Source organism: Corythoichthys intestinalis, chromosome 9, assembly GCF_030265065.1.
Source record: "Corythoichthys intestinalis isolate RoL2023-P3 chromosome 9, ASM3026506v1, whole genome shotgun sequence".
Classification (NCBI taxonomy): Eukaryota; Metazoa; Chordata; class Actinopteri; order Syngnathiformes; family Syngnathidae; genus Corythoichthys; species Corythoichthys intestinalis.
The window spans coordinates 7,066,868-7,094,243 of NC_080403.1; the positions used below are offsets into that span (position 1 = coordinate 7,066,868).

Consider the following 27,376-nt stretch of genomic DNA (forward strand, 5'->3'; position numbering starts at 1 on the left):
TTAATAATCAGACTTCTTCCTTTTTCATCTGATTTATTAATAAAATGGCCTCAAACCATTGTCCTCTTTAGACCGTCGTAAAACTACAAAAAAAAAGTACACAAGCATTGCATTAGCAACAACGTTAGCTTAGCACGCTATACAGGTTCACTAAACATAAACAAAAAGCGTCTCATACAAAAAATATAACATTTCGCTTACTAACATAATATGTACATTCTTTACAACAACCATACTTATGAACAAATCTTGTCCAAGGATCATATAAGCACAACATTACAACGTAGGCGTCAGCCCGAGACGTCATGCAGCCATATTGAACTGGCAAGAAAACAATAAACAATGTCGCAAAGCGACCACAAGAGTTCGCTGTTACACAGCACAAAAAGCCTTGCTGTAAAACTTACCAAAAGGCAGAATACTGTCTGAGCGGGACATGTGCGTTAATTGCGTCAAATATTTTAACGTGATGAATTTAAAAAATTAATTACCGCCCGTTAACGCGATAATTTTGACAGCCCTAGTATGTATATGTATATATATATGTATATGGATATATATATGTATGTGTATATATATATGTATATATGTGTGTATATATGTATATATATATATGTATATATGTGTATATGTATATATATATGTGTGTATATGTATATGTATGTATATATATGTATATGTACGTGTGTATATGTATATGTACGTGTATATATATGTATGTATATGTATGTGTATACATGTATATGTATGTGTATATGTATATGTATGTATATATATATATATGTATGTATATGTATGTGTGTATATATATATATGTTAGGGGTGTCAAAATTATCGCGTTAACGAGCGTTAATTTTTTAAATTAATCACGTTAAAATATTTGACGCAGTTAACGCATGCAATGAATGACCCGCCGGCATATTGCCTCAAACATTACAATGAGGCCGTTTATGGACATTAAGAGTGAAGAGAATGCCACCGGCCGCTTGGGGGCAGCGCCGTTCCTTACTCATGTTATGTCTTCTAAACGTGGGAGAATTAGTAGTTGTGAGACGTTTATGCTGTATTCACAATGCAGCAAATTGCTATTTGTGCTCCACACATATTTCGGTAAGTTTTCTTTCTTTTAGTGGCAATTATGTGTCTCTTGTTTTATTTTGGGTAAGATATGTACAGATACAGTATATGTTATTCAGTAAAGGCGAGTGGACACAGGCTTTCTTTGGACCGCGCCGTTTATTGGCATAAGCTTCTCCTTCACAACAAAACAGGGGTCGCGTTAACCGAATATTTTCCGTCGTTGACCGATTTTTTAAAACGGTGACGGAAAAAACTGAAGTCCACCTGTCATTTTGACAGGTTGCAATTCACACCCCAGACCACAGGGTGGCGAGTGAGCATATTAATTAGCTATTGTCTCTCTTGATGCGTGACGTCGTTGGCCTTACTCTGAAAAATGTCAAGGCAACTGAGTGTCCAAAGTTTCTTCAAAAAGCCCCAAAACGATGATGTTGATAAAAGAGGTGAAAAAACAGGGACTGCACAAGCGGGCACGCAAGTCCATGCGCACCAGGAGGAAGGTGTAAGACTCCGTTCAGGCCACAGCAGGTGAACTGTTAATTTCATTGTTCCATAATGTAGCCTACCTACTGGGGCCACAGTCAGCTGTTTTTGTCACTGCGGAGAAAAAGTTACATATTCATCTGCTTGATATGTGATGGCACGGTGTGGATTCTCTGTAAAGCTTGTTCGGACAGAATATTAATTTAAAATGAATGAAAACTAAATACTATTGAATATGTTGAAGCGGTATGCAATGTTAAGAGTCTTGTTAGCTTGAATTTCTGTGTCCAGCCGCTGTAGCTCTGCTGCTCTCTGTGAACTCTCTGTTCAAGCCGGAACGCGCGCGGCTCTTAAGTGTCTCTGTGACGTGACTGTGTCGTAGCCGCTAACGCGCTCGGCCAAATGGACACACAAGTACGGAAGGTCAATTATGCCAAACAAAGGGTCATCACAATGTCATTATCATCATTTTAAAAATTTAAGTGACGGGTAAAAATAGATTATGACAGGATTTTTATGACCCTGTCAGTCAAAATGACAGACAACGAAAAAGTCTAGCACAACCTCTGCAACAAACATAATTATCGTTTAGTGAAAGCACAACAAAAACAATATTCCTATCTCTCTCTCAAAAAAAAAAAAAAATGTTCACAAAAAGAAAAGCACTTCAGTCTATAGCAGTACTTCTCAAATAGTGGGGCGCGCCCCCCCAGGGGGCCACAGAGCGATGCCAGGGGTGGCGCATGTGACCTCGGGGAACATGCTTTTTTTTTTTTTTTTTTATTTTTTATTTTTTTTTTTTGCCGTCCTAGAATAAAGTGTACTTGCACATCCACTCAGGGGGTTGGCAGTGGCGCTGTCATTTTCAGAGTGCGCGCAGTATTTTTCAACTAAGCAAGAGCACACAGAAAAGAGATGAAGAGCTGTGCACCATTTTCGAAAGCCTTTTTCCGGCCGGACTCACGGCAGCAACCCACTGTCTTCTCCGGTTCTCACGTGTCCGCCCGAGAAATGTCATTTTCGGCTTGGGATCGTCACGACGACCGCCCTCACCTACGGTTCTCCCTCGGCCGCTGACAATGCCCTTTTTCCGGGCCGTTTGCCTTTGAATTTTAATGCAGTGGGAGATGAGGAAAGACCACTGTTTACTGTGTCTAAAAATGATTACAGCGGACAGCCAGAAGCTAAATCAGTTGAGACGTCACTTAAAGACATTAGACCCCAATCTCATTGATAAGCCGTGTGATTTGTTTTTCAGTGAAAATGTGCCGAATATTGACAACAATTGTCCCGCTTTGTCAGTGTTATATCAGTAAACCAGTGAGCACTGTTAGCATGCTCAGTGAAAAATAACCCCACATCATTGCAAAGGCTGATTCTGTGAGCAGCAAAGATAAAAACTGTCCTTCCGTCTAAAGCAGGGGTGGGCAAACTATTCCACAAAGGGCCGCAGTGGGTGCGGGATTTTGTTCCAACCCATCATGAGACTAGCCTTTCACCAATCTGGTGTCTTACAAATGCAATCAATTGATTGCAATCAGGTGCTTCTTGTTTCTGCTCAAACCTCATTGGTTTTAACCGTCTGTGCTGAATCAGTTGGAACAAAGACCAGGACCCACTGCGGCCCTCGAGGACCGGTTTGCCCACCCCTGGTCTAAAGACACTCTTTTTTTTTCTTTTATTCATTTTTTTTTTCGGTCAAATTTTTTTGCATATTGTCCTCATGAGTTATTGTTTCTAATCGATTTGAATGTTATTATTTACTGATTCTATTACATTTTATTTTTCAGTATCAAATGGTTAAAAATGTACCTTTAGTGTATTATTACAGTTTGGATGCGACTTTTTTTTTTCAATTCAGGCAAATTGATGCACGTTAAGTCTTTTCTGGTACAAACAAAACAATGTTAATAAAGTTATACATTATTATAAGTTGATCTATGTCACTTTTTTTCTTTAATAGAAAAAAAGGACACAACGTTAGGCAGAGGCATACTTATAATAGTACTTTTATAGACAGTACTATTTATAGTGGCGGCAGAGAGTTTGGGGGGAGGGCGCGAAACATTTACGTCTTCCTTGGGGGGGCATAACAGAAAATAATTGAGAAGCACTGGTCTATAGTAATAATGCCCTATTCTGACACACAGTTAAACAACAATGCAAAATGAACTGGCATTCTATATCAAAATAGCTATGCAAAATACACATAAAACTTTTCACTCTATTTTTATAATTGTTATTTTTATTCTTATTATTATATTAACTCAACTTTTGATTGAAAATTTAACAAATTTTATTAAAACGAAAACATGAAGAGGGGTTTTAATATAAAATTACTATAACTTGTAACTATAACATTTATCGTTTAAGAACTACAAGTCTTTCTATCCATGGATCACTTTAACAGAAAGAATGTTAATAATGCCATTTGTGGATTTATTGTTACAATAAACAAATACAGTACTGATATACAATATGTTGTATGTATATATCCATCGTGTGTCTTATCTTTCCATTCCAACAATAATTTACATAAAAATATGGCATATTTTAGAGATGGTTTGTATTGCGATTAATTGCGATTAATTACGATTAATTAATTTTGAATTTTAATTAACTCGATTAAAAATTGTAATCGTTTGACAGCTCTCTCTCTCTCTCTCTCTCTCTCTATATATATATATATATATGTGTGTATATATATATATATGTGTGTATATATATATATATATATATATATATATATATATATATATATATATATATATATATATATATATAGGGTATATATATGTATATACAGTGCCTTGCAAAAGTATTCGGCCCCCTTGAATCTTGCAACCTTTCGCCACATTTCAGGCTTCAAACATAAAGATATGAAATGTAATTTTTTTGTCAAGAATCAACAACAAGTGGGACACAATCGTGAAGTGGAACAACATTTATTGGATAATTTAAACTTTTTTAACAAATAAAAAACTGAAAAGTGGGGCGTGCAATATTATTCTGCCCCTTTACTTTCAGTGCAGCAAACTCACTCCAGAAGTTCAGTGAGGATCTCTGAATGATCCAATGTTGTCCTAAATGACCGATGATGATAAATACACACCTGTGTGTAATCAAGTCTCCGTATAAATGCACCTGCTCTGTGATAGTCTCAGGGTTCTGTTTAAAGTGCAGAGAGCATTATGAAAACCAAGGAACACACCAGGCAGGTCCGAGATACTGTTGTGGAGAAGTTTAAAGCCGGATTTGGATACAAAAAGATTTCCCAAGCTTTAAACATCTCAAAGAGCACTGTGCAAGCCATCATATTGAAATGGAAGGAGCATCAGACCACTGCAAATCTACCAAGACCCGGCCGTCCTTCCAAACTATCTTCTCAAACAAGGAGAAAACTGATCAGAGATGCAGCCAAGAGGCCCATGATCACTCTGGATGTACTGCAGAGGTGGGAGAGTCTGTCCATAGGACAACAATCAGTCGTACACTGCACAAATCTGGCCTTTATGGAAGAGTGGCAAAAAGAAAGCCATTTCTCAAAGATATCCATAAAAAGTCTCGTTTAAAGTTTGCCACAAGCCACCTGGGAGACACACCAAACATGTGGAAGAAGGTGCTCTGGTCAGATGAAACCAAAATTGAACTTTTTGGCCACAATGCAAAACGATATGTTTGGCGTAAAAGCAACACAGCTCATCACCCTGAACACACCATCCCCACTGTCAAACATGGTGGTGGCAGCATCATGGTTTGGGCCTGCTTTTCTTCAGCATGGACAGGGAAGATGGTTAAAATTGACGGGAAGATGGATGCAGCCAAATACAGGAACATTCTGGAAGAAAACCTGTTGGTATCTGCACAAGACCTGAGACTGGGACGGAGATTTATCTTCCAACAGGACAATGATCCAAAACATAAAGCCAAATCGACAATGGAATGGTTCAGAAATAAACGTATCCAGGTGTTAGAATGGCCAAGTCAAAGTTCAGACCTGAATCCAATCGAGAATCTGTGGAAAGAGCTGAAGACTGCTGTTCACAAACACTCTCCATCCAACCTCACTGAGCTCGAGCTGTTTTGCAAGGAAGAATGGGCAAGAATGTCAGTCTCTCGATGTGCAAAACTGATAGAAACATACCCCAAGCGACTTGCAGCTGTAATTGGAGCAAAAGGTGGCGCTACAAAGTATTAACGCAAGGGGGCCGAATAATATTGCACGCCCCACTTTTCAGTTTTTTATTTGTTAAAAAAGTTTAAATTATCCAATAAATTTTGTTCCACTTCACGATTGTGTCCCACTTGTTGTTGATTCTTGACAAAAAATAAAAATTTTATATCTTTATGTTTGAAGCCTGAAATGTGGCGAAAGGTTGCAAGGTTCAAAGGGGCCGAATACTTTTGCAAGGCACTGTATATATATATATATATATATATATATATATATATAAAAGGGATATACTGAAAGCAAAATTCTTGGCCGAAACTGAAAACCGAACATTGGAAACCCGAAAGCCGAAAGGCCGAATAATACACATGTATACAATTCTTGTTTTTTTTTTATTTCATTTATTCATTAATTTTTTCCATTTTATTTCATTCTTCCAAAATGTTCTACGATCCCTGAGGCTTGAGAAATTTTGTTTGAAAGGTGTAAATTCTGAAACCCCTTGGGAGGGTGTGTTCTCGGCAGCAGCAGCGAGCATTTTGTGGCAAACTCTGAACACGTCCTACAGCAGAGGTGCGGCCGGCGTCGTCGTAGCATTCAGTTCGTTGGACGTCACGACCGATGAAACCTTGATAAATGCACTTTCTTGGAAGTTTAGGACACTCGAAAAATGGATCTCACGCCTCCAGTTGCTAAGCTAAATGAGATCTCGATGTATGTTTGTGTAGTTTTTATAGTTCCAACAACAAAAAACTATTCCGTTCTCGCAGAAACCAGTAAAACTCTTTACAAGTCAATTACAATCTCTCGCACACCTTAAAATAAGGTTCGCTGTTTTAATGTGCAGCAAGTTGAATCAATCAAGAGCCAGGCGAGTGGGCAGAGTTTTAGCTGCGACGAAGCCGAGCAATTTGCTCCCAGCCGGATTGAACGATTTGTGGCAGGGGATGTGTGGAGGTCGCGGAAAAAATGTGACAAAAAGAGGAAGTGGTCTCTGATTGTACTAAATTGCATATGTATGCATTTAAATACAACTATATTTCTATATTACGTCCTTAATTAAACTCCAAACTACTCACACACAGACTCAAATGTACTGTGCTCGATGTGACACGGGACATCAATGGAAAGCAACTTCAGAATGAGCATGTAGCAGCGATGAAACCGCAAACATGTTGGCTACAAGCCAGTAGTGTTGCTTCTTGCAGTGTTTTGATTGCGTCATCACAAGTGGACTATGTTCTTCACACAATTCGGTGGTAAACATTCGGCATTTTAACAAACCGAAAATGCATTTTTTATATTTTTTGGCCAAAAGTTTACTGCGCCGAATTTTCAGTTATGCACTTAGAATGTTTTTTTTTTCTTATGGGGGGGGGGGGGGGGGGGGGTGAATTTTGCATTTCAGTTTTTTCCTTTTTCCTTTCCTGAGTTTTTTCCTCCTTTAAAATATTTTGTTTGATATTTAATAATTTAGACATAAATGTCCTACCTATAATATTTCCAAGCCACAAAAGATTAAACAAATCATTTTCAATTTAAAAAAAAATGTTTTTTGAGTCTCAAATATGTTTGAGTTCAAATTTTTTTCTTCAATTTAAAAGTTTTTTGGGGATTGATAATATATATTTTGATTGAAGCTTTTTTTTATATTGAATAATAAAGACACACATCTATTTTGATAATATTTCTGTAAATGAATGTCCTACATTTGCAGGATTATTTTGCAGTATAGTTTGCCATCCAAAATGTTGTTTTTGAAAAGAAAACAGGTTTTCTGAAATATCAATTGAGGTGTACTTAATCATGATCTGCACTAATATATATATTATAAATTGGGTTGTTGTCTAACTGCATCAAACAGAGACTGACTGCAGAGCGATATGGCATAATATTTATATCATGAGATAGATTGAATCCCTTCACAATAACGATATATCTATTTCTGAGTGTGTTATTAAAATGTGAAATATAAATATTTCTTGTTAAAATGCGTGAAAATTAGCACATTTATTAGTTAGCACAAGAGATTATAGATCAGTCAAGCACACATGATAAAAGTTGTGTCCTTTTCCATTTCAAAATTGTGATTTCTCAATTCATGATTTCGATGTGTAATTTATGAATATTTCAGTCCCAATTTTCATTATGAAACTAATTGACTTGTTTAAAAAGTGTGTGTTTTCGTTGGACAAAATGTGTCTAAAAAAGATATAATTATGAAGAAAATGCATACAGAAGAGCAAAATGTTTGAAATACATTATTTTGGACTGCCTTAATCAAATTTGGGCATGCATAATTTTCTCTGAGTCAGTTGCTTTCTAGTCCAGGTTTACCTAATTTGTTGTTGTAGTCTTTATTTTTTTCCGAATATACTTTCAGACTTTGCGGGTATCCTCCATTCTATGACGAGAATGACGCCAAGTTGTTTGAACAGATCCTGAAAGCGGAGTATGAATTTGACTCTCCATACTGGGACGATATCTCTGATTCAGGTACCTCTTGAGTTAATGTCTGCTGCACACAAAATCCTTCGACACATCATTATCGTGAATGTAACTTTCATTTGTAGCCAAAGACTTCATCTGCCACATGATGGAGAAAGATCCTTCCAAAAGATACACGTGTGAACAGGCCCTACAGCACCCATGGTAGGAACATTTGATCATAATACACATATTCAGTTGCTCACTGGAAAGGTAGATAAATAGAATATTTGAAAAAGATCCACCTCACAGACTGTACGCTATATGGACATTACCCCTCGGGGAAGATCATTCTTTAGACAAACTTTTCCACTTTTGTTATTTAAGGCTCTGGCTCCAAAATGCTCTTTGTAAAACATAAATTATCCTGGCAACAAGAATATTTAAGAGTCAGGTAATTCATAGATTAAGAATTTAGCTCTATATCGTACTTTCATCTTACACAAATCTCGTTTATTTAATTGTTACAAAGTAATAAACGGTACGTTAAGGTGACAACACTTGATTCGACATCAATTAATCAATTACATTGACCTTTTAATGGCTTCACACACTGTCACATCCTCCATCCAACACCTTAAATTAAACTCTGGAGAAGGTGTGTGATACCTGACTTACGTGACTTCTACTTTATGACGCCGGAGTCTTGTCCGCCATCTTGTCTACTGTCATGTCACGTAAACGGTACCTAGTTCCCGTTGCCGTTCTTTCAGTCAGGATCTCTTCCTCCCCCAGTAGCGTCGCCGCTGTCTGGCAATGCCTTTCGGGCAGGAGATCTGCTGACGGGCCCAGCTTCCTTGTTCTCAGGCTGCTGCTTGTTCCCTGACGCCAACTCCTCTTGCGAGTCCAAATCTGTTTTTTTTTTAGTTTGGACGGCAGGCTCATGTTGAGAGTGGCAACCTGAGCGGCCATGATATTCCCCCTCTCTGGCCTCCTTACTCTATCTACACCGCCCTTTTCTCGCAGCAAAAAGACTCATTCGCGAGTAAAGTACAAATATTCATTGAATGAAACAGCATTTAACACAACGTACCTCACAGTATTTTATTTCTTACTTTATTTTATTAATATGACATATAATCCATGTTTTTGAATAGTTATTTTGAGATTTAGGAGGTTATTAGGGGTACCTAAAGGGTTCATTCCGATTTATGCGGAAATTCAGGTTACGTCGCCAGCGTAGGAACGGAACTTGTTCATAACCCGGGGACTATCTGTATTATATATTGCCACTTTTTAGCCTACAATGTTATCTATACGCTCCCACTATAAATCAAAAGATCATTCTAAAAAGGTGTCACTGTTTAAAAAAAAAAGCAATAAGTTGCTACCAAAATCTACCATTAGAATAGTATGTACGGTAGCTCACTGGCTGCCAATGACGGCTGAAAGGATACACATATATATTTACCTATTATTATACTCTTGTATGCATATTTACTCATATAGTTAATAACTAGAATATATTCTTTCTCTTATATCCTAAAACACAGTGTTCTTTGTTCTATCACATACCATCTGGACTTAATTATCTCTGTGTGCTGGTCACAGAATTCAACAGCCCCCAACAGCCAGCTTCACATTACCTATTTCCAAATAAGGTTAAGTTTGTATTCTGACTTGGCCATAAGGCAGGACTAGGCTGCCTATTGGCTCTGACCACATCTGTTAACACAAATATATACGGGACAAGAAGGGGGGTGAGACACTTTTCACGGAGCCCGTATCCGTGAAATGTCCTGGCCGGTCAGTATTTCCTCAATAAATGTATTTGAACATTTTCTGTTAACTCTAGAATTGTGTGCCGTTCACTTCCTGTTTTTTCCACGAGAATAAAAGAACCTGAGAAAAGAGAAATCGTCTTTGACAGTTTTTACACGACTATTTTTCTTCACGGCGCAAGACATCCAATTCATTTTGACTGGATTGGACGTCGAGCGCCGTCAATGGCACTAATACCAGAGCATTCACAGCCAGTTTTCTGTGGGCCTTTACAGGCCACTTCCTCTTTATTTTAGGGCATTTACAGGTTACTTCCTGCTGATTTTGAGTCACTTCCTATTAATATGGGGACATTACTGAGTCACTTTCATTTCAATAGCCCAAAATCAACAGGAAGTGACCTGTAAATGCCTCAAAATCAACAGTAAGTGAAAATCAAAAGGAAATGGTGCAAAATGCCCCAAAATTAACTCATTGCCTGGCATTGGCTGCCACTAACAGCCATAGACGTCCAATCCAGTTAAAGTGGGAGGGATGGCAGCAAATGAACATAAAGTTCACTGCCGCCCTCTAATGGATTGGACATCTACTCATCATAAATTCATTCCAATTCACAGCAGAAGGATGAAAATAGCTGGGTTTTCCTGTTTGTTAGTTGTTTTTCCTGTATTCCCTGACCCTAGTATTGATGATTGTTGTGTCGCCAAATCGTGAGATAATTGTTATCGTGACCCTTGTATAGCAAATTGTATTGTTAGCTACCTAGAGGTTCCCACGCCTACTCTGCAGTAGAGGTGGGAATCTTGGGGCACCTTACAATTCAATTACGATTAAGAGGCTACGATTGGATTATAAATCGATTTTTGATGCCCCCTCCCCAGCTATTAGCTACTTTAAATGTTTCGTACATTAATTAAAAAAAAATAGTACAAAACTCCTTTCAGGCTTGAATAAACTACTATTTCAGTACCAATTTAACAGTTCAAAACAGTAAATAAAATACTTAAATCCCCATTCTGTATCAGCAGTTTTAGACTACATTCAACCTTGAACAGAATAAATTTTGCAGAAATGTATCCAACTAAAAGTGAGCACAGGTATAAATGACATTGTGTACTACTACTTCAACAAAAATGGCTCAAAAAAGTGCTTTTCTGCTTTAAGTTGTGTAAATATGAACATGTAAACATTAACGGATTTCCCCGAGGTACAAATAATTAAAAAAAAAAAAAATCAATCTCTTTTGCATCGGAACCTCAACAATATTACAGCACAGCTTAGCAGCTCAACCATATTAGCAACCTTGTTCATCGCTCTTTTTTGAAGTACGTGTGCTTTCAGCTCCCACTCATCGGTTATGAAATGAGCAGTTACTGTAACAAATAATAATTAAAAATTAATTAGTAATAATTAATTAATTAATAATTCGGGGGCTACAGATGTCCATGCATCACATGTAACAGCGATGACAGGATTTCTACTTTCGTCTGCTTGTAGAGAGCCGGTGTCCTGTCAAATTTTGCACTCCATCAGAAATGCAACTTTGCGATTCTGCGCACGTGCATATTAAAAATGGCTGTGAATACAGCGGTTACAAAGTAAACACTACATACTTTCTTTAAATAAAGGAATATTTACTTACGTTTGATCATGGACGGACATGTAGAAAAGTTCTCCTCAGACACATCCTGCCTTGTTAGTGGCACACAACTGCACACCGCTCTCTCACTGTTTACGTCTTTGCCGTGTCATTAAGCATTAATATACGCCATATTCGTGTTGAACATCTATGTTTCCAATGTAAATTGTTTATTTAGCACATTTGGATAACATTGAGAGTCCAACTGAATGAACAAGAGGGTTTACTCACCGCTACAACAGCTTTGGGAGCGAAATATTATTAAGGGTGCAAAATTTGGCAGAACACCGGGACTGCCGTGTCAGTGAAATGGCGTCAGGATGGGATGACGTACCTTGGCTCTATTGCTTTTAACATTCTTCGAAATCCCCTATTTTCTTGAAGCCGATTTGCTAGTAGTATCCAAAATAATTCCACAGGTCTGCTTTTAAATTTATGTGAGCAGGTCTGATCTCACAGAGACGTTGGTTGGTTAGGTCAGCCATGCTTGTTGCTATTTTGTGTCTAGCGGCATGAGTTGTGGGTGTGTACTCTCGGTGGTCCATTCCTCATTGCGTCCCAAAGACAGCGCTGACTGTGTTTTAGTTCCGCTTTACTTGGCATATTTAAATAATGGGAATATGGTTGTTTGTGAATGGTTCTCGAATCTTCCATGGCCGAATCGCGAATAATCTAAGAATCGGAAATTTCACACACCTTTACTCTGCAACATAAGTAAATAGGCTAGGTATCTTTGTAAAATCCTGCAGAAAAATATTGAATCCTTAAAATTGACATGTTGCTTTTCCAGGATTTGTGGAGACACCGCTCTTGACAAGAACATCCATGAATCTGTCAGTGCTCAAATCAAGAAGAACTTTGCCAAAAGCAAGTGGAAGGTTGGTGATTTGGTAAAAGGAAAAAGTGGCAAGATAAGAGTTTATTTGTTTCCTTTAATTTGTACTGTTTGTCAAATGCAGCAAGCGTTTAATGCCACGGCGGTGGTGCGCCACATGCGTAGGTTGCAACTGGGGACCAGCGTGGAGGGACCCAGCCAAATCACCCCTACCAGCCCCTGCCATGGACTCCTGCTGCCTGAGGAGGAGGAGGAAGATGAGTTAGGAAATGGCGAGAATGAGAGCTGTGAGTTTGCGAAACATTTCAGATATCTTCGTTTGGAAAGGGAGGAAAAATTATGAATCCTTTAATTTTCTGCATAAAAGAGAAAAAATACACCTGTATAAAAATGCTATGTGAACATCAAAATCATAAGCAGGGTCCACTTAAAATAATAATTTTAAAAAATGTTTTAAATTTTTATATCCTTTTGAAAATACCAGGCAAGCTATCACAGGGTAGGGTGAATCTGTTCCTGTGTAAGCCTCGTGCAAAGGTTTCTTGTAGCTGCTGATCACACGCAACCATTAGGGTGATTTTTTTTCTGTTTTTCTTTACAAAATGACTGCACGTCAGCAATATCTCTGGTGATTATATCTTGTGTAAATAGCTCTCTTAAGGTCATGTGGCAGTATAAAAATGGAATTATGGTCAGGACATTGGTCAGATTTTCATTGATAACGACACTGTGCGTTCCTTGTCCTGCTCGCTTTCAATGGTGGATTAAAACACATTGACATCCCCTGATCTGCTATCTTTGGAATAGAGAGTCATAGACTTCACTATCAGTTGACGAGGCACGGGGCTTGGGGCCGATCCGTAGGAGGCCTATTTTCATACCTGTCAACCCGAGGTCGTTGGCAATCTTACAAATAGTGACGTATGCCCTTACAAATTGGTGACTAATCTTACAACGTTGTATATAGTGTGCAATATGAAACAAAAATAAAACTCACTTTTTAAAATAGTATGAATTTATTGGTAATATTGTAACATATAACCTGGTGCAATCAAAGAACAATCAATATCTTCAGCTACATCATGCATACTAAAATTTAACAGTGACTTTTGTTTGAATTGTATGTAGCACTTTTGGCAATTTCTATCATGTCTTGATGGCTGCACTTCATGGCACTTCAGCTTGCAATTTAGTTTGACTTGAAGGTAGTTCGTTAGTGTGTCCAATTATAAATTAAAAAGGTCAATAGATATTAACTTACCGATGCAATCTTTGAGTCAGGGAACATTTCTTTTGCTAATTCTCAGCAATAGTTGCGGGCAAATTGTGTTCGGCAACAAATTGGCAGAATAAAACAGTGGTTCCCAAAGTCAACCTGGGCCCGGACCCCCAGTGAGTCGTTCAAAAAGCTCCCGGACCCCCAACCTCAACTTTCACCAATAATGTAGTGCTGAACACAGCTATGCCATTCTGGTACATAGAAATACTCAATTTTGGTGGCTCACGTGCTCTTGCTTTTTATTTTTGCACAATAAATCAAAACGTGGTTCAACACTGGAAAGGGAAATTCTCACATCATGATTAGCTTCCAGACGATTTCGTTTTTTCGTCTTCACATCTAATAGAGTTGAAAACCCCGCTTCACACTTGTACGTAGTAACGAAGGGAACAAAGTATTCCACGGCTGATTTGGCGAGTTTTGGGAACAGTTCCAACCCCTCGCACCAAAAGGTGCCGTTTGACTTGTTCTCATATTGCTGACGGATGGCTTCTGAATGACGGAGTTCGATGAGTTCTTCCTTTCTGTTGTCGTCATCGTGCATCGTGTCAAGATTGAAGCCAAAAGGATCTTGAACCCATGATTCTTCTTTTCCAGACAAATCCTCAGGTGTAAAATAGTGGTGAAAACTTCCCCGCAGTATTCTCAAATGCTGCTGGATTTCTTCTTTGATATCAGCTTCTCTCAGATCGAGGCTGTCAAGCGCTGGGAAATTTTCAAAGTTATCATTTCCCACTTGTTTCTCCCATAAAGCCAACTTCTCCAGAAAAGCTGAACGTTTCTCCTTCCCCCAGATAATGTTGAGACTTGGGCCTTGCAGCGAAAGGTTGAGCATCTTCAGAAAAATATTTTATTCTTACTTTGTCTCAGACATCATAGCGCGGACCCCTGGAAAGACGTTTTTCACCCCCTGGGGGTCCATGGCCCCACTTTGGGAACCACTGGAATAAAATCTCCGCTTTTGTCACTTTTCATTCTGCAGACTTTACTCCATGACCAGTGTTGTTAATCGTACTTTTAAAAAGTAATTAATTACAGTTACAAATTATCTCCCTCAAAAAGTAATCGAGTTAGTAACTCAGTTACCTGAATGTAAGAGTAATTAGTTACTTGGTAAAATAACTGGTGTTACCTTTCATGTTTTTTCCCCCCATTAAAAAAACATAAAACAAAAAACAAACAAAAACATAGTAACCTTTGCTATGTTTGGAAATCATTTAATGTTGTGAATCAACTGTTAGTTGTTAAAATTGCTTCCGTTTTTGCATTACTTCCTTTCTGTCTACTTTCAACATGTGAAAGTTTTAAAACTGTTTCATCATTTAAAGATAGATTCAAGTCAAAATTTTGCCGATTTAAGAGTATTTTAAATAGAAAATTATTAGGTTCGCTAGGAAGGTTCACTACAACAGAGCCTTTCTGAGAAGTCTACTGCTTTAAGATGGCGGCTGTTTACAAATGCTGCCGAGCCTGTCATTTCGCATGTAGTTCTATATGCATGTGATATCTAGGCACAGATTGTAGGCTGTCGGCTACAGGCAGGAAATATTGGAGCCATCTTGCCTAGCGTCGCGTTTGCTACAGCGTCACAACAAACACTCTTCTCTCTCCATGTCTCTGACTTTTCTCACGTCATTCAACCAACGTAGTAATGAATAGTAACGCACATTGTCTCGTTGCCGAAACGGTGACAAAATCCAAACGGAGAAAAAAAAAACGTAATGCACGAAAAACGTACAGATTTTGACCGTACGGCATACAGATTAAAAAAATCAGTGCTCACTTGTACAAATTACGCCAAAACCGTACAACTTGACAGGTATGTATTTTCAAAAACTTCAAATATTTTCAAAACCGAAAGCCCCTAGCGACCTGAAACCAAAAAAGGCACCTCCCTTAGGCATATAAAAGTCTCTATAAGCAGCAACATAAAACAATTCAACGTTGTTCCCGATTACTTTTTTTCAATAGAAGTGCACCGGTCTCTCGACATACCATCGCTTTGACACACGATCTGTTTGACATCCGACGTAAAATTTCACTCACCATTTGTTTCTACATCCGACGACATGCTCTAAATAGGACGATCTATGACAGCACCGCAGGTTCTTTCTTTTCCTGCAAGGTGGACGCATGGCAGATTTTCTTGTGAGAGAAATCAACATGGGTTCCAACAATGTTAGTGCAGGTGGTGAAAAAAAAAAACGACAAAGGTGCATACCGTTACCAATACCATTGAGTTGAAGATAGATATGATAGGAAAATATGAACATGGGGTGCGCATCAGTTATATGGCTCGCTCAACAATACAGCCGTTGCTGTCTATGACGGTCCTCCTCCATTTGCCAGTCTTTATAAGTTAAGGTGGAAATTATTATTGTGGTAACATCGCCAAAGAAATCGCCAGCTTCGTCAGGTCTAATCATTTATTCCATCAACTTGTGCAACACAACATGCCTAGTGTGCCCCGCAGCAAGTAAACAAAAGTGAAAGTGAAAAGCAGTGAAACCAGCCGCGTGATGCTTTCAGGTACACCACGCAAACACATTAGCCAAATTAGAGCCCGGTTTGTTACATTATTACAAGTATTATTATTATTATTGCTATTATTATATTTTTATTCTGAACTATATTCATAATTTACTTGTATTGCTATTTGTAATTGATATTTGCAATAGTACCATCAGTATTTATTAAGAATTTAGTGTAGTTTTTCGGGCTGTGGAATGAATGAATGGAATTATAATGTATTCTTATGGGAAATTCCTGCTCGACATATGACCATTTCGACTTAAAAACAAGGTCCTGGAACGAATTAACTTTGTATGTAGAGGTACCACTGTATAACAAAAATTAAAATGGGTCTAAAAATCTCAATTTTTACGCTAGATGCACAAACATCACCAAATGCAGAGATAATCACCTATATTTTCAGGATCAATAGCAATATTTAACATATACAAGTTTTTTCCCAAAATTGCAACTTATTTTTTTTAATTTAGTGTTTTCAGCAGCTAATAAATCACTCAATTTTCACATCAGAAACCTAATACTTGAGGAAAGCATGCGGAATCATCCTAATTTTACTCAACACAAGCATCTGGTTCGGATGCCTCCCGGACGCCTCCCTGGAGAGGTGTTCTGGGCATGTCCCACCGGCGGGAGGCCCCTGGGACGACCCAGGACACGCTGGAGAGACTATGTCTCTCGGCTGGCCTGGGAACGCCTTGGGATCCCGCCGGAGGAGCTGGTTGAAGTGGCTGGGGAGAGGGAAGTCTGGGCTTCCCTGTTAAAGCTGCTGCCCCCGCGACCCGACCCCGGAACAAGCGGAAGATAATGGATGGATGGATGGACAATCAAAATTTGCATTATTTTTTTTGCAAAAAATGTTCATCTTGTTTATAATCACATTAATGACATGTCAAATTGACAAATACAACTGAAATAACAAAAATATTCTTTTGAGTATTCCAATTTATGACCTTTCTGTGATTACTTCATTGACAAAATTATTCAACCCCTTAGGTATGGATAACTTTAGTACTTAGTACAACATCCTTTGCAGCAATAACATCCTTTAGACTTGAAGCATAGCATGACACGAGTTTCTTCCAGTGATCCACAGGTATCTTTGCCCAGTACTCATGGGCAAAGGCCTCCAGTTCATTAACATTTTTGGGCTTGCGTGCCCCAACTGCCTTCTTCAAGTACCACCAGAGATTTTCAATGGGATTTAAGTCTGGCGATAGCGATGGCCACTCCAGAATCTTCCAGCACTTCTTTCGCAACCAAGATTTGGGAGATGTTGAGGTATGATTAGAAACATTGTCCTGTTGAAAGGTCCAACCTCACCCAAGCCTCAGCTTTGTCAATGACTGCATGACATTTGCATCCAAGACTCCTGGTATTGAACTAAATTAATATTTCCTTGCACATGTTGAAGATTCCCTGTACCTGAAGAAGCAAAACTACCCCAAAGCATGACTGACCTCCCAACCGTGCTTCACAGTACATAGGGTGTTCTTTTCTTTATAGGCATCATTATTTCTCCTCCAAACGTACCATTGATACAATGGCCCAAAAACTTCCAGTTTGGTCTCATCACTCCAGAGAACAGTATTCCAGAACCTTTGTGCTTTGTCCACATGGTTTTTGGCATATTTCTTGTGCTTTGGAGTCATCAGGGGGATTCACCTGGGAGTTCTTGCATGAAAGCCATCATTTCACACTCTGCGTCATATTGTTTAGGATAAAACTTAAATACCTTCCTATGACATGTTCTGTCGTAGTTCCTCAGCTGTCATCCGGGGATTTTTCTCCACATTTCACTTCAGGTGTCGCACAGTAGTTGCAGACAGTAAACTCTTTCTACCACGCCCAGGTAGCATTTCCACTGTGCCTTTCGCTTTAAGCTTGCGGACTATGCTCCCAATTGTGTCTCTTGATATTTTTAGTCCTTTTGCTATCGGTTTGTATCCAAATTCTTGCTTATGAAGTGAAATGATCTCTTCTCTGAACTTTTTTGACCATTGCTTGGACTTCACTATGTTGTATGTGAAGATGTCATTAACTGTCAAGAAAAGCCATGTATCACAGTCCTTTTAAATCTGCTTAGTTGCTGCTCATTAGGGTTCCGTTCACATCTACAGATGTTTTCATCAGCTGTTCGACAACACCTGATGGAAACCTTTGGTCTTAAGAGTGGTGGACTTGGAGGGTTGAATTATTTTGTCAAAGAGGTAATCACATTAATTGGAATTGTCCCAAAAATATTTTTGTTATTTCAGTTGTATTCGTCTATTTGACATGTCATTATTTGATGTGATTATAGACAAGATGAAAAATGAATGCCAAACTTGCAAAAACACTTATCCACTGTGGGGGTTGAAAGGTTTTGAACACAACTGTAGTTGGTTGATTGAATACTTTATGTTGTCCACGGGTGTGAATGTGAGTGGGAATGTTCATAGGTCTATTTGTGTCCTGCGATTGGCTGGCGACCAGTTCAGCATATAAATCTGCCTCTGATCTGCAACTATGTGTAAAGTCATTGCTGCCAAAAGACTAATTATTCAATCCAAGGGTTCCCCTACTTTTTTCTTGCGTGTCATGTGAATGCTAAAGTGTTCTTTTCAAAGAAAATACAAAAAAACAAAAACAAAAAAAACCACTTTCTTTTGTATTAATCTGAGTGTACCCTTTTGTTTATTCTTATGATTTGGATAAGGATCAATATGACCCTAATTTGACCCATTAAAGCTGCATTATAATGGTGTAAGAACTTTTTCCTCCCACTATAAATTTTTATGTGATCTAATGTGAAAATAAGATGATCAAGTCATCTTGAATGACACTAAATTTGAAAACCTGACTTGACTCTTTGTAGTTGTAGAACGCTCCATTAAATGTGGGAGAAAAGCCATTACTTACTGCAATAAAAATAAAACGTATGAACGCGGGGCTACAAGCTGTCAGTTCACAATATTCTCATTCTAAATCCGAAACAAGTCAATAATTCAAAGCTGATGGGATGTAACGGATCAAGGGTTATTAACGTGTAATCTATTTTATAATTATGTACTTTATTCTGTTTACCATGCTCAATTGTCCTCAATGGATTAATAAATACAGCAGCACCTCTACAGTCAAACGCAATCTGTTCTGAAAAAGCATTTTTTCCTCCTCATCGGAAATAATGTTAAGTAAATGAATTCATTCCACACCTTCAAATACTTTATTAGCAATATTTTAACTATAGTTTAACACTTCCATGTGCCATACAAGTGCAAAAAACAAACAAAAAACAAATAATAATAATGACCTAACAGTTCACAATTGTACCACAGACATCCACTGAAACTGTTGAAAATCAATGTTTTTCTAATTACATGCATACTTCATAATGAACAATGCCTGCATTGTTGGCCTGGCCGTCAAAGCAGAGCGAGTGGAATAACAGATAAAGAGCTTTTTTCGTTGAAAATTATTGTGAATAAATGCTTAAATCCCTGAATTCTTTATAGATATTAACTTAAACAGTCTCAATTCTTGGTTAAAAGCAAAAAAAAAAAAAAAAAAACCTGTGCAGTTAGCATTTATTTTACTTAAATATGTCGAAGAATGATGCTAGTCTGTCAGTCACTGTGGTGGCAGCTTTACAACAAAGAGCTTTTTACGTTGAAAATTCTTGTGAAAAAACAAAAAAAATATAATAATTACCTTGAATCCTCGAACAAACAACTCCTGAGACAATCCTTCCTGTTTGTATGCGATACAGCTTTCATACTTTTTCAACATAAATCCGGTGTTGGATCGCTGCATGTCGCTGCAACCAATTGCGAATAACTGAAGCGGATTTTGGGATGGCCCCCTACTTGATGGCGTGGCGCAGTGAAGGTCGAACCTTACCCGTTAATATCATTATGAAGTCTATGTTACATGACTGAAGCATTTACATTTACTTAGGGGCTGATTATATAATGTATTCATGTGTTCAGATTTCTATAGTTTTGCTGGTCAAACTAGGCTTTCTTTGACCAACTAATCAACAACAGAATCAAGAACAGAAAATTGCTGTATTGCTTTTTTTGACATCTGATTAATTAATTAAGGTAATCAGCCAGCAACACTGATTCTGAAGGGCCGAGGGAGGCTGAAATCTGACTGGACTCAAAAACTATAATAAAATATCCAAATATATACTGTATATTTGGATATGAATATTGAGTATGCATACTCAAGGCAATGAAACCAACGGAAACACTATTTGAAATAAAGAGAACAGACTATTAGGAGGTTTATGTTAAATTTAATGCCTAAATATCACTTTTTATGTTGTAAGTGGACATTTACCCTGAATTCCAAGTTGGGACTTTGTGTTAAATATTAAAAAAACAAAACAAAACAAAACAAAAACAAAAAAAACGACTACAATAATTGCAAATCATGTTAAACCTATTTAAAAACAAATACACTACAAAGATATATTTAATGTTTAAACTGATCAACTCAATTGTTTTAAGCAAATAATCATTAACTCTGCTGCGACATCTTCCAAAAGATCTGGCACAGGGCCATGCTTACTACTGTGTTAAATCACATTTCTTTTAAAGTGATCCTCTAACTTAAATACTTGTAGGCTCTAATAAACCACAATTGATCTCTTGTACTAAAATATGTTGTTAGAAACACATAAAATGATAAATCAATGGCAATATTTTATAATATTCAGTCCATATTTTGACCGTTAGTTGGCGCCATGGTTTGCGGGCTCGCAGTGATGACGTAATTGGTATCTTTCAAAATGTGTAGCGTGTTCAACAATTGCTTATTGCTGCCTAAACTCGCGAAGTAAAATGCCACGATGTGCTGCTTTTGGATGCAATTTCCAGTCAAATGGAAACGAGGGGAGTGAAGTGAGTGGTCAAGGTGGAATTATTATTTTTAGTAAATAAATGTGCATAAGTGGAAGCTTCTCCCCCTTTTTGGTCCCTGTATGCACATATCCTACCCACCACGTGTTACAACTGGCGCCCGAACATTTTTCCTGGATCATCAGTCAAGTAAGGGATCGGTCTATTTTTTGGATCCGATGGTTCCATCGCATCTGCAATAATGGTTTTGGATCTGTCCATTTTTTTAATTCGTTGGTCCCCTTGCTTTTCGGATCAGTCTATTTTGTGGAATCGACGGCCTGATCGCGGCTGCGATATTGCCATGGGATCGGTTTAATTCCTGGATCTTCGAGTGAGTAAAAAAACGCAGATTTGGATTAGTATTGCTGTCTTTTTTGTTGACTATTCTTTGTGGGAGTTTTCCCCAAATCATACTAAATAATTAAAGCACTATGGCACGCTACAGTGACGACAGTGACTCTGACGTGGACCTTACAACAATGTTGGAGTTCATCAGGGAATGCGTATTTGCGTACTGCTGAGCTCCCGAGTGAAGAGTGGTCAAGGTGGAAATATTATTTTTTGTGAATAAATGTGCATAAGTGGAAACCTCTCCTGTTTCTGGTACTTTTATACACGTATCCTAGCTACCACGCGTTACAATGTACAAGACCTGGATTACACAAGGTGTGCTCTTTGGCCTGTACTGTATGTAAAGCACACGAGAGCTCTGGATGCTAATAATCTACATAATTATATTGGGATAAGTTTGAAAACGCAATGTGCTTACCTTGAATATCTGCTAATAAAACCGGAGTTCCCGAATCCCAACAGCATGCACTCTCGCTCCCAACCGGAGTTCCCAACAGGACTCTCTCGCATCACCAGTTTTGCCCAACTTTTGTCTTATCAGGTATTTGCTGCACGCATTTTCCCCTGAAGCTCGTCTTGTGAACGACCGACAGTGCTGTCCTGCTCTTCACTTTTCAGATCTGGTTCAAATAGGAAGGGTAGAACTGACGACCTGTTGGGAAAGCTAACGAGTGATGCGCTGGAATTTAGGCAACGGGACCAGTGACGTCACGCACTGCGACATAACAAGAATGGCAACCTATCACTTAAAATAATTTTACAAACTTTATTAAAACAAAAACATTAAGAGGGGTTTCAATATCAAATTATTATAACTCATACTAACAATTATCTTTTAAGAATTACTTGTCTTAAAAATAGAGGATCCTTTAAAAGTATTCAATAAATGTTTGGGAACTGAAGACGCTAATTGTTTTTAGGTGGAATTCTTTCCCATTCTTGCTTGATGTACAACATCTGTTGTCCAAAAGTCTGGGGTCTCTGTTGTCGTATTTTACACTTCATAATTTGCGATACATTTACAGGGGGAGACAGGTATGGACTGCAGTCTACTACTTGCACTCTTCTACTACGAAGCCCCGCTGTTGTAAACTGTTTGGCTTTGTCGTGCAGAAGTAAGCATGACAAAGACGTTGATTGGATGGTGGCATGTTATCTCGGAAACCTGTGTGTAACGTTCCCCATTTATTGTGCCTTCAACGGTATGCACCGATATAGGTTAATTATGCTTCTGAGTTGCAGTGACGGCGGACCTACGCTGTGAATGCAGACCCGATTTCCAACCCAACACCATAGCCTGACGTGCGCTTCCCAAAAATCCTGGCTATGTGTCACATCAACACGTCGTAACGTGAACGTCAAAGGACTGTGATTGGTCTGCTCAGAACATTGTTTCCGGTTCAGCACAACAACACCGCTGTTTTCAAACATTTGCAAACATCTTTTCTTCAACATTGGTATTGACAGCATTTGTTATTCATTATTGATTAGCTGCAGCTGCAAATACACAAGTTCCATCTTCGTTGCCATTGCTGTCTATGACTGCAGGAAAACTAATGGAATTTGACGAGAGTCACCCAAAACCGTAAAAAGACAAAGCCACACCCCTCCAGTGTCTTGGCAGTGAATTACAAAGCAACGCGTTCTCCTGACGCAGAACTTTGAATGCTTGATGACAAAGTAGTCTACGCCTCCGCTGTCAATGGAACGCACAAGCATAAATCTGGCCTTAGCCGTGCCCTAGTCACTAACATGCCTGTCCCCCATGCCATGACAGAACTTTGAACTTTTTTTGAACTTTGCATCCATAAAAGTCCGAATAGTTCTTTTCTTCTTTGGTTCAGAGGACACGATGTCCTCGATTTGTATCAGTCCATCTTAGATGAGTCAGCCCCCCGAGAAGTCGTCGGCAATTCTGGGTGTTGTTGATAAATGGCTTTTGCTTTGCATTAAAGAGTTTTAATTTGCACTTTTAAAGGCCATGTTAGGATCGCGGAACCGGTGGGGGGGATCTCACGCAGACAACAGGGAAACAGAGATGAGAGTTGCCAAGTTTATTGAGCAGGATTGATTACGGGGGAGGCACCGTAGACGCCAACGTGGATAGCAAGAGGTGGGTTGGCGATTCACTGGTAAGCGGAGGTATCCGAGGAGGGGTGCGCTGATCAAGTCCTGGAGGCGAGAAAAAATGTCAGAAGCCAGGTGTCAAAATCAAGGTATATAGTAGGAGTGTGAGAACAACTGACGAGGAAACCAGACAGGTTGATCGGGCGATGTGGTGGTGCGTCCGCTGGGCTTTTAAGCTGGCAGATGATGATTGCTCACAGCTGGCCGCTCCACCCGTCGGACGTTCGACCTGTAATCAGGCAAACTCCTCTCACCTGAGGCAGGGCTCAGGAAGGAGAAGCGGAGGCCCTAACATGGCAGATAAAGAGTTTGTCAGATTTCAGTGTAATTAAACGGATTTTAACTTTGGACGAGTTCGTTGAAAGGACTAGGTAATTTCTAATGCGTAACTGTGAAAAGAATTTGCGTTTTTTTTTTTTTTTTTTTTTTTTTTTTAGCGCACCGTCAATACTGCCTTCCCAAACCCGGAAATGTGACGTCATTTACTAACTTTATCCATAGCAGCACCAGTGATAGTGATATTTCCAGCGAAAGTACCCGTTCAGGATCACTTTTTCGTGACGTCAGCGATGATGAGGGTTCCCAGGAAAGATTATCTACAATTAATCCTTACAAGTTTGAACCTGAAGCGTCAGATTGATGAGGATTTACTCGACACAGCCGACGGTGATGATGACGCCGATTGGCGGCTGGACACTTCACGAAATGACGAGTGGTAAACCCATGTCTAGCATCGTTTTTCTTTGTCTTTCTCTCTGAGCCACTCTTCCCCAAGTCATTCTGTTTTATAATTATCAGTAATTGCAAAAACAGACAAGTAGTTATATAGATCTAGTAATAAATGTATCAAATTCGCATGAAAAGACGACCTGTCAGCTGTCCTATCTACTGATGACAGGCCAGCAAGAACATAAAAAAAAAAAAGAAAAAAAAGTCACACTTCAACGAACAGGCAATAGGATTTGCCCTCCTGTATCAACAGAAATTGCATTAAATTTTAGAATGAGAAAAGCCAGTAAAGATCTACTTATGTCTTTGAAAAATCAAGGTTGTATTCTCCTAGGCTTTCAAAGCTGTCGTCGCTGAAATGTTGAAAACAAAGAAGCACTCGGGAAGCCAGGGAGAAGTTCTTGAGCTTGACGCTCACAAAACGTCCAAATCCTTGCAGAAGAAGGTATTTCGGTCCACTGGTAGTCTGGAGCCTTCATGGGAGCAATTCATCGCTCCACATTAAGATGGCGTGATAAATCTCGTGAGTAAAACCTTAAAAATCTTTGCGATATATGGCGAGGATAGCATAGTGCTACACTTCCATAATAGAGAGGTGGCGAGGTCTTTTTAAAGTACGTCATCAGGTAGCGGCCGGCAGCGAAGTGCGTCCCTCGTTGCTAAGGTGTTGCTATGGCAGTAACTAAAAAAACTACACGATCAAGTCAAAAAAAAAAAAAATTCTAATATGAGTTTTGACACAGCGAGTTATGCATTCAATACAATTTAACCGAGTAAAATGGTGGAGAATTGAACTCTTTATCTGCCCTTTAAGGATGTAACACCAAATTTTATTTGGTGACATTGGTTTTCTGAACTGTTCTAGAGCCCCTGTGGTGTTATCCTTTACACAGTGATGTCAGGTTTCGAAGCAGAGCCAGCTGTGGAATCAAAGGTCATGGGCATTCGACGTTGGTTTTCAACCTTGCCGCTTACATGCAGTAATTTATCTGGATTTTCTGAACCTTTCCATCGTATTGTGAACTGTAGATGATGAAATCCTTAAACTCCTTGCAATTGTACAGTATGTTCAGGAACATTGTCCTTTAACAGTTTGGCTAATTTCTCATGCACTTGTTCACAAAGAGGTGAATCTCCACCCATCTTTGCTTTTGACTTATTCAGCCATTTAGGAAAGCTCCTTTAGTTCCCAATTAGTCTTGTTTACCTCCGGGATTCTCCTAGCTCTTTTGGAATATGTTGCAGCCACAAAATTCTAACTTTATGATTATTTGCTAAAACCAATATACGGTGGTTTATCACTTTGAAAACTAAATATTTTCTGTCACATACAGTGTCCCACTTCAGTGATGACCGCCGCGGAAGCGCTGAGGGCAGCACGGACCGGGACAGCCTGAGGAGCTGTACTTACTGCTGCAGGCCAGCCAGTCGCATCTGAGCACAACCTCACAGATTATTATTATTTTTTTAATTCATTTGTTTCCTCTAAATGATTACTTCATGAGCCTCTGAAGCACACAAAGAGCAACTGTCCACCCAGTCTGGCCAGAAATGCAGAGTAGGGATCAGCTGACAGTGTCTACTACCATTTTAAGAATTGTCCTGAAATAGTCCACAAATGACAATGTCATGTGTGTCCTTAAATTAGTTGTCACATTTACCTCACGTTGCAATGGACCTATCGCAAAGCCCCGCCCCCTTGTAAAACTCGGTCAAACCAAGGCTCCGTCAAATTCTCTGTGACAGTGATTGAGTGAAGAAACGATGTATGGATGATAGGGGGAGTTCAAAATTTCTGAATTTGCACTACCACCCACCTGTTTTATTTTAAAATATAATGTTCTTTTTTTTTCTTAAATAATGAATTTCATCTAGAAGCAGACACAGAGGGTTGCAGTAGGCAGTGGAGCGGTACGTATGTACTTGGTATTAAACTTTACAGCAAGGACACCATTATTGTAATCGAGATTAAATGCTACAACTTAAAATGAGAAAGCCCACAGGCCTAATATCTACAGTATAACGTTAGCTACTTAGTAATGATATGTCACGTGTCCTGTCAGATTTTTCTCCTGAAGCTTTTGTGGCGATGAATAAGCAGTTTTTTACATTCAGTTGGATTGTCAATATTATCCAGAGGTGCTAAATAAACAACTTACAGTGTATCACAAAAGTGAATACACCCATCGCATTTCTGCAGATATTTAAGTATATGTTTTTATGGGACAACACTGACAAAATGACTTTTTGACACAATTAAAAATAGTCAGTAGTAGTGTGCAGCTTATAATTGAGTTCATTTATTTTCCCCTCAAAATATAGCCATTAATATCTAAACCCCTGGCAACAAAAGTGAGTACACCCCTTAGAAACTACGTACACCTCTAAATGTCCAAATTGAGTACTGCTTGTCATTTTCCCTCCAAAATGTCACGTGACTCGTTACAGGAGTGCTGTCAGCATTGCTGCAGAGATTAAAGAGGTGTGTGTGTGTGGGGGGGGGGGGGGTGGGGGGGGTCATTCCCACCACCATGCTTGACTGTAGGCATGACACACTTATCTTTGTACTCCTCATCTGGTCGCCGCCACAAATGCTTGAGACCATCGGAACCAAACGAATTAATCTTTGTCTCATCAGACCATAGGACATGGTTCCAGTAATCCATGTGCTTTGTTGACATGTCTTCAGCAAACTGTTTGCGGGCTTTCTTTTGTACCTTCTTCAGAAGAGGCTTCCTCCTGGGGTGACGGCCATGCACACAAATTTGATGTAGAGTGCGGCGTATGGTCTGAGCACTAACAGGCTGACCCCCCACCTCTTCAATCTTTGCAGCAATGCTGACAGCACTCCTGTAACGAGTCACATGACATTTTGGAGAGAAAATGACAAGCAGTACTCAATTTGGACATTTAGAGATGTATGTAGTTTCTAAGGGGTGTACTCACTTTTGTTGCAAGAGGTTTAGATATTAATGGCTATATTTTGAGTTACTTTGAGGCGAAAATAAATAAACTCTATTATATACTGTAAGCTGCACACAGACTACTTTTCATTGTG

At 38.9% G+C, this 27,376-nt stretch overlaps 1 protein-coding gene and 1 long non-coding RNA gene across 2 annotated transcripts in view; one reads left to right on the top strand and one right to left on the bottom strand.

The window, feature by feature from the left end:
• Window positions 1-26,572, top strand: part of camk1a (calcium/calmodulin-dependent protein kinase Ia) — a 47,343-nt gene extending 20,771 nt beyond the window's left edge. Inside the window, exons 8-12 of the mRNA XM_057846142.1 lie at window positions 8,118-8,230; window positions 8,308-8,386; window positions 12,373-12,460; window positions 12,542-12,704; window positions 25,653-26,572. Coding sequence (XP_057702125.1) covers window positions 8,118-8,230; window positions 8,308-8,386; window positions 12,373-12,460; window positions 12,542-12,704; window positions 25,653-25,756 — 547 coding nt within the window. The 3' untranslated portion in view covers window positions 25,757-26,572. The remainder of the gene's footprint in view (window positions 1-8,117; window positions 8,231-8,307; window positions 8,387-12,372; window positions 12,461-12,541; window positions 12,705-25,652) is intronic.
• Window positions 23,502-25,468, bottom strand: LOC130921838 (uncharacterized). The gene is made up of 2 exons (XR_009064403.1): window positions 23,709-25,468; window positions 23,502-23,634 (listed from the first exon to the last, which is right to left on the bottom strand). It is a non-coding gene; the product is annotated as an uncharacterized LOC130921838 (long non-coding RNA).
• Window positions 26,573-27,376: the final 804 nt, after the last annotated feature.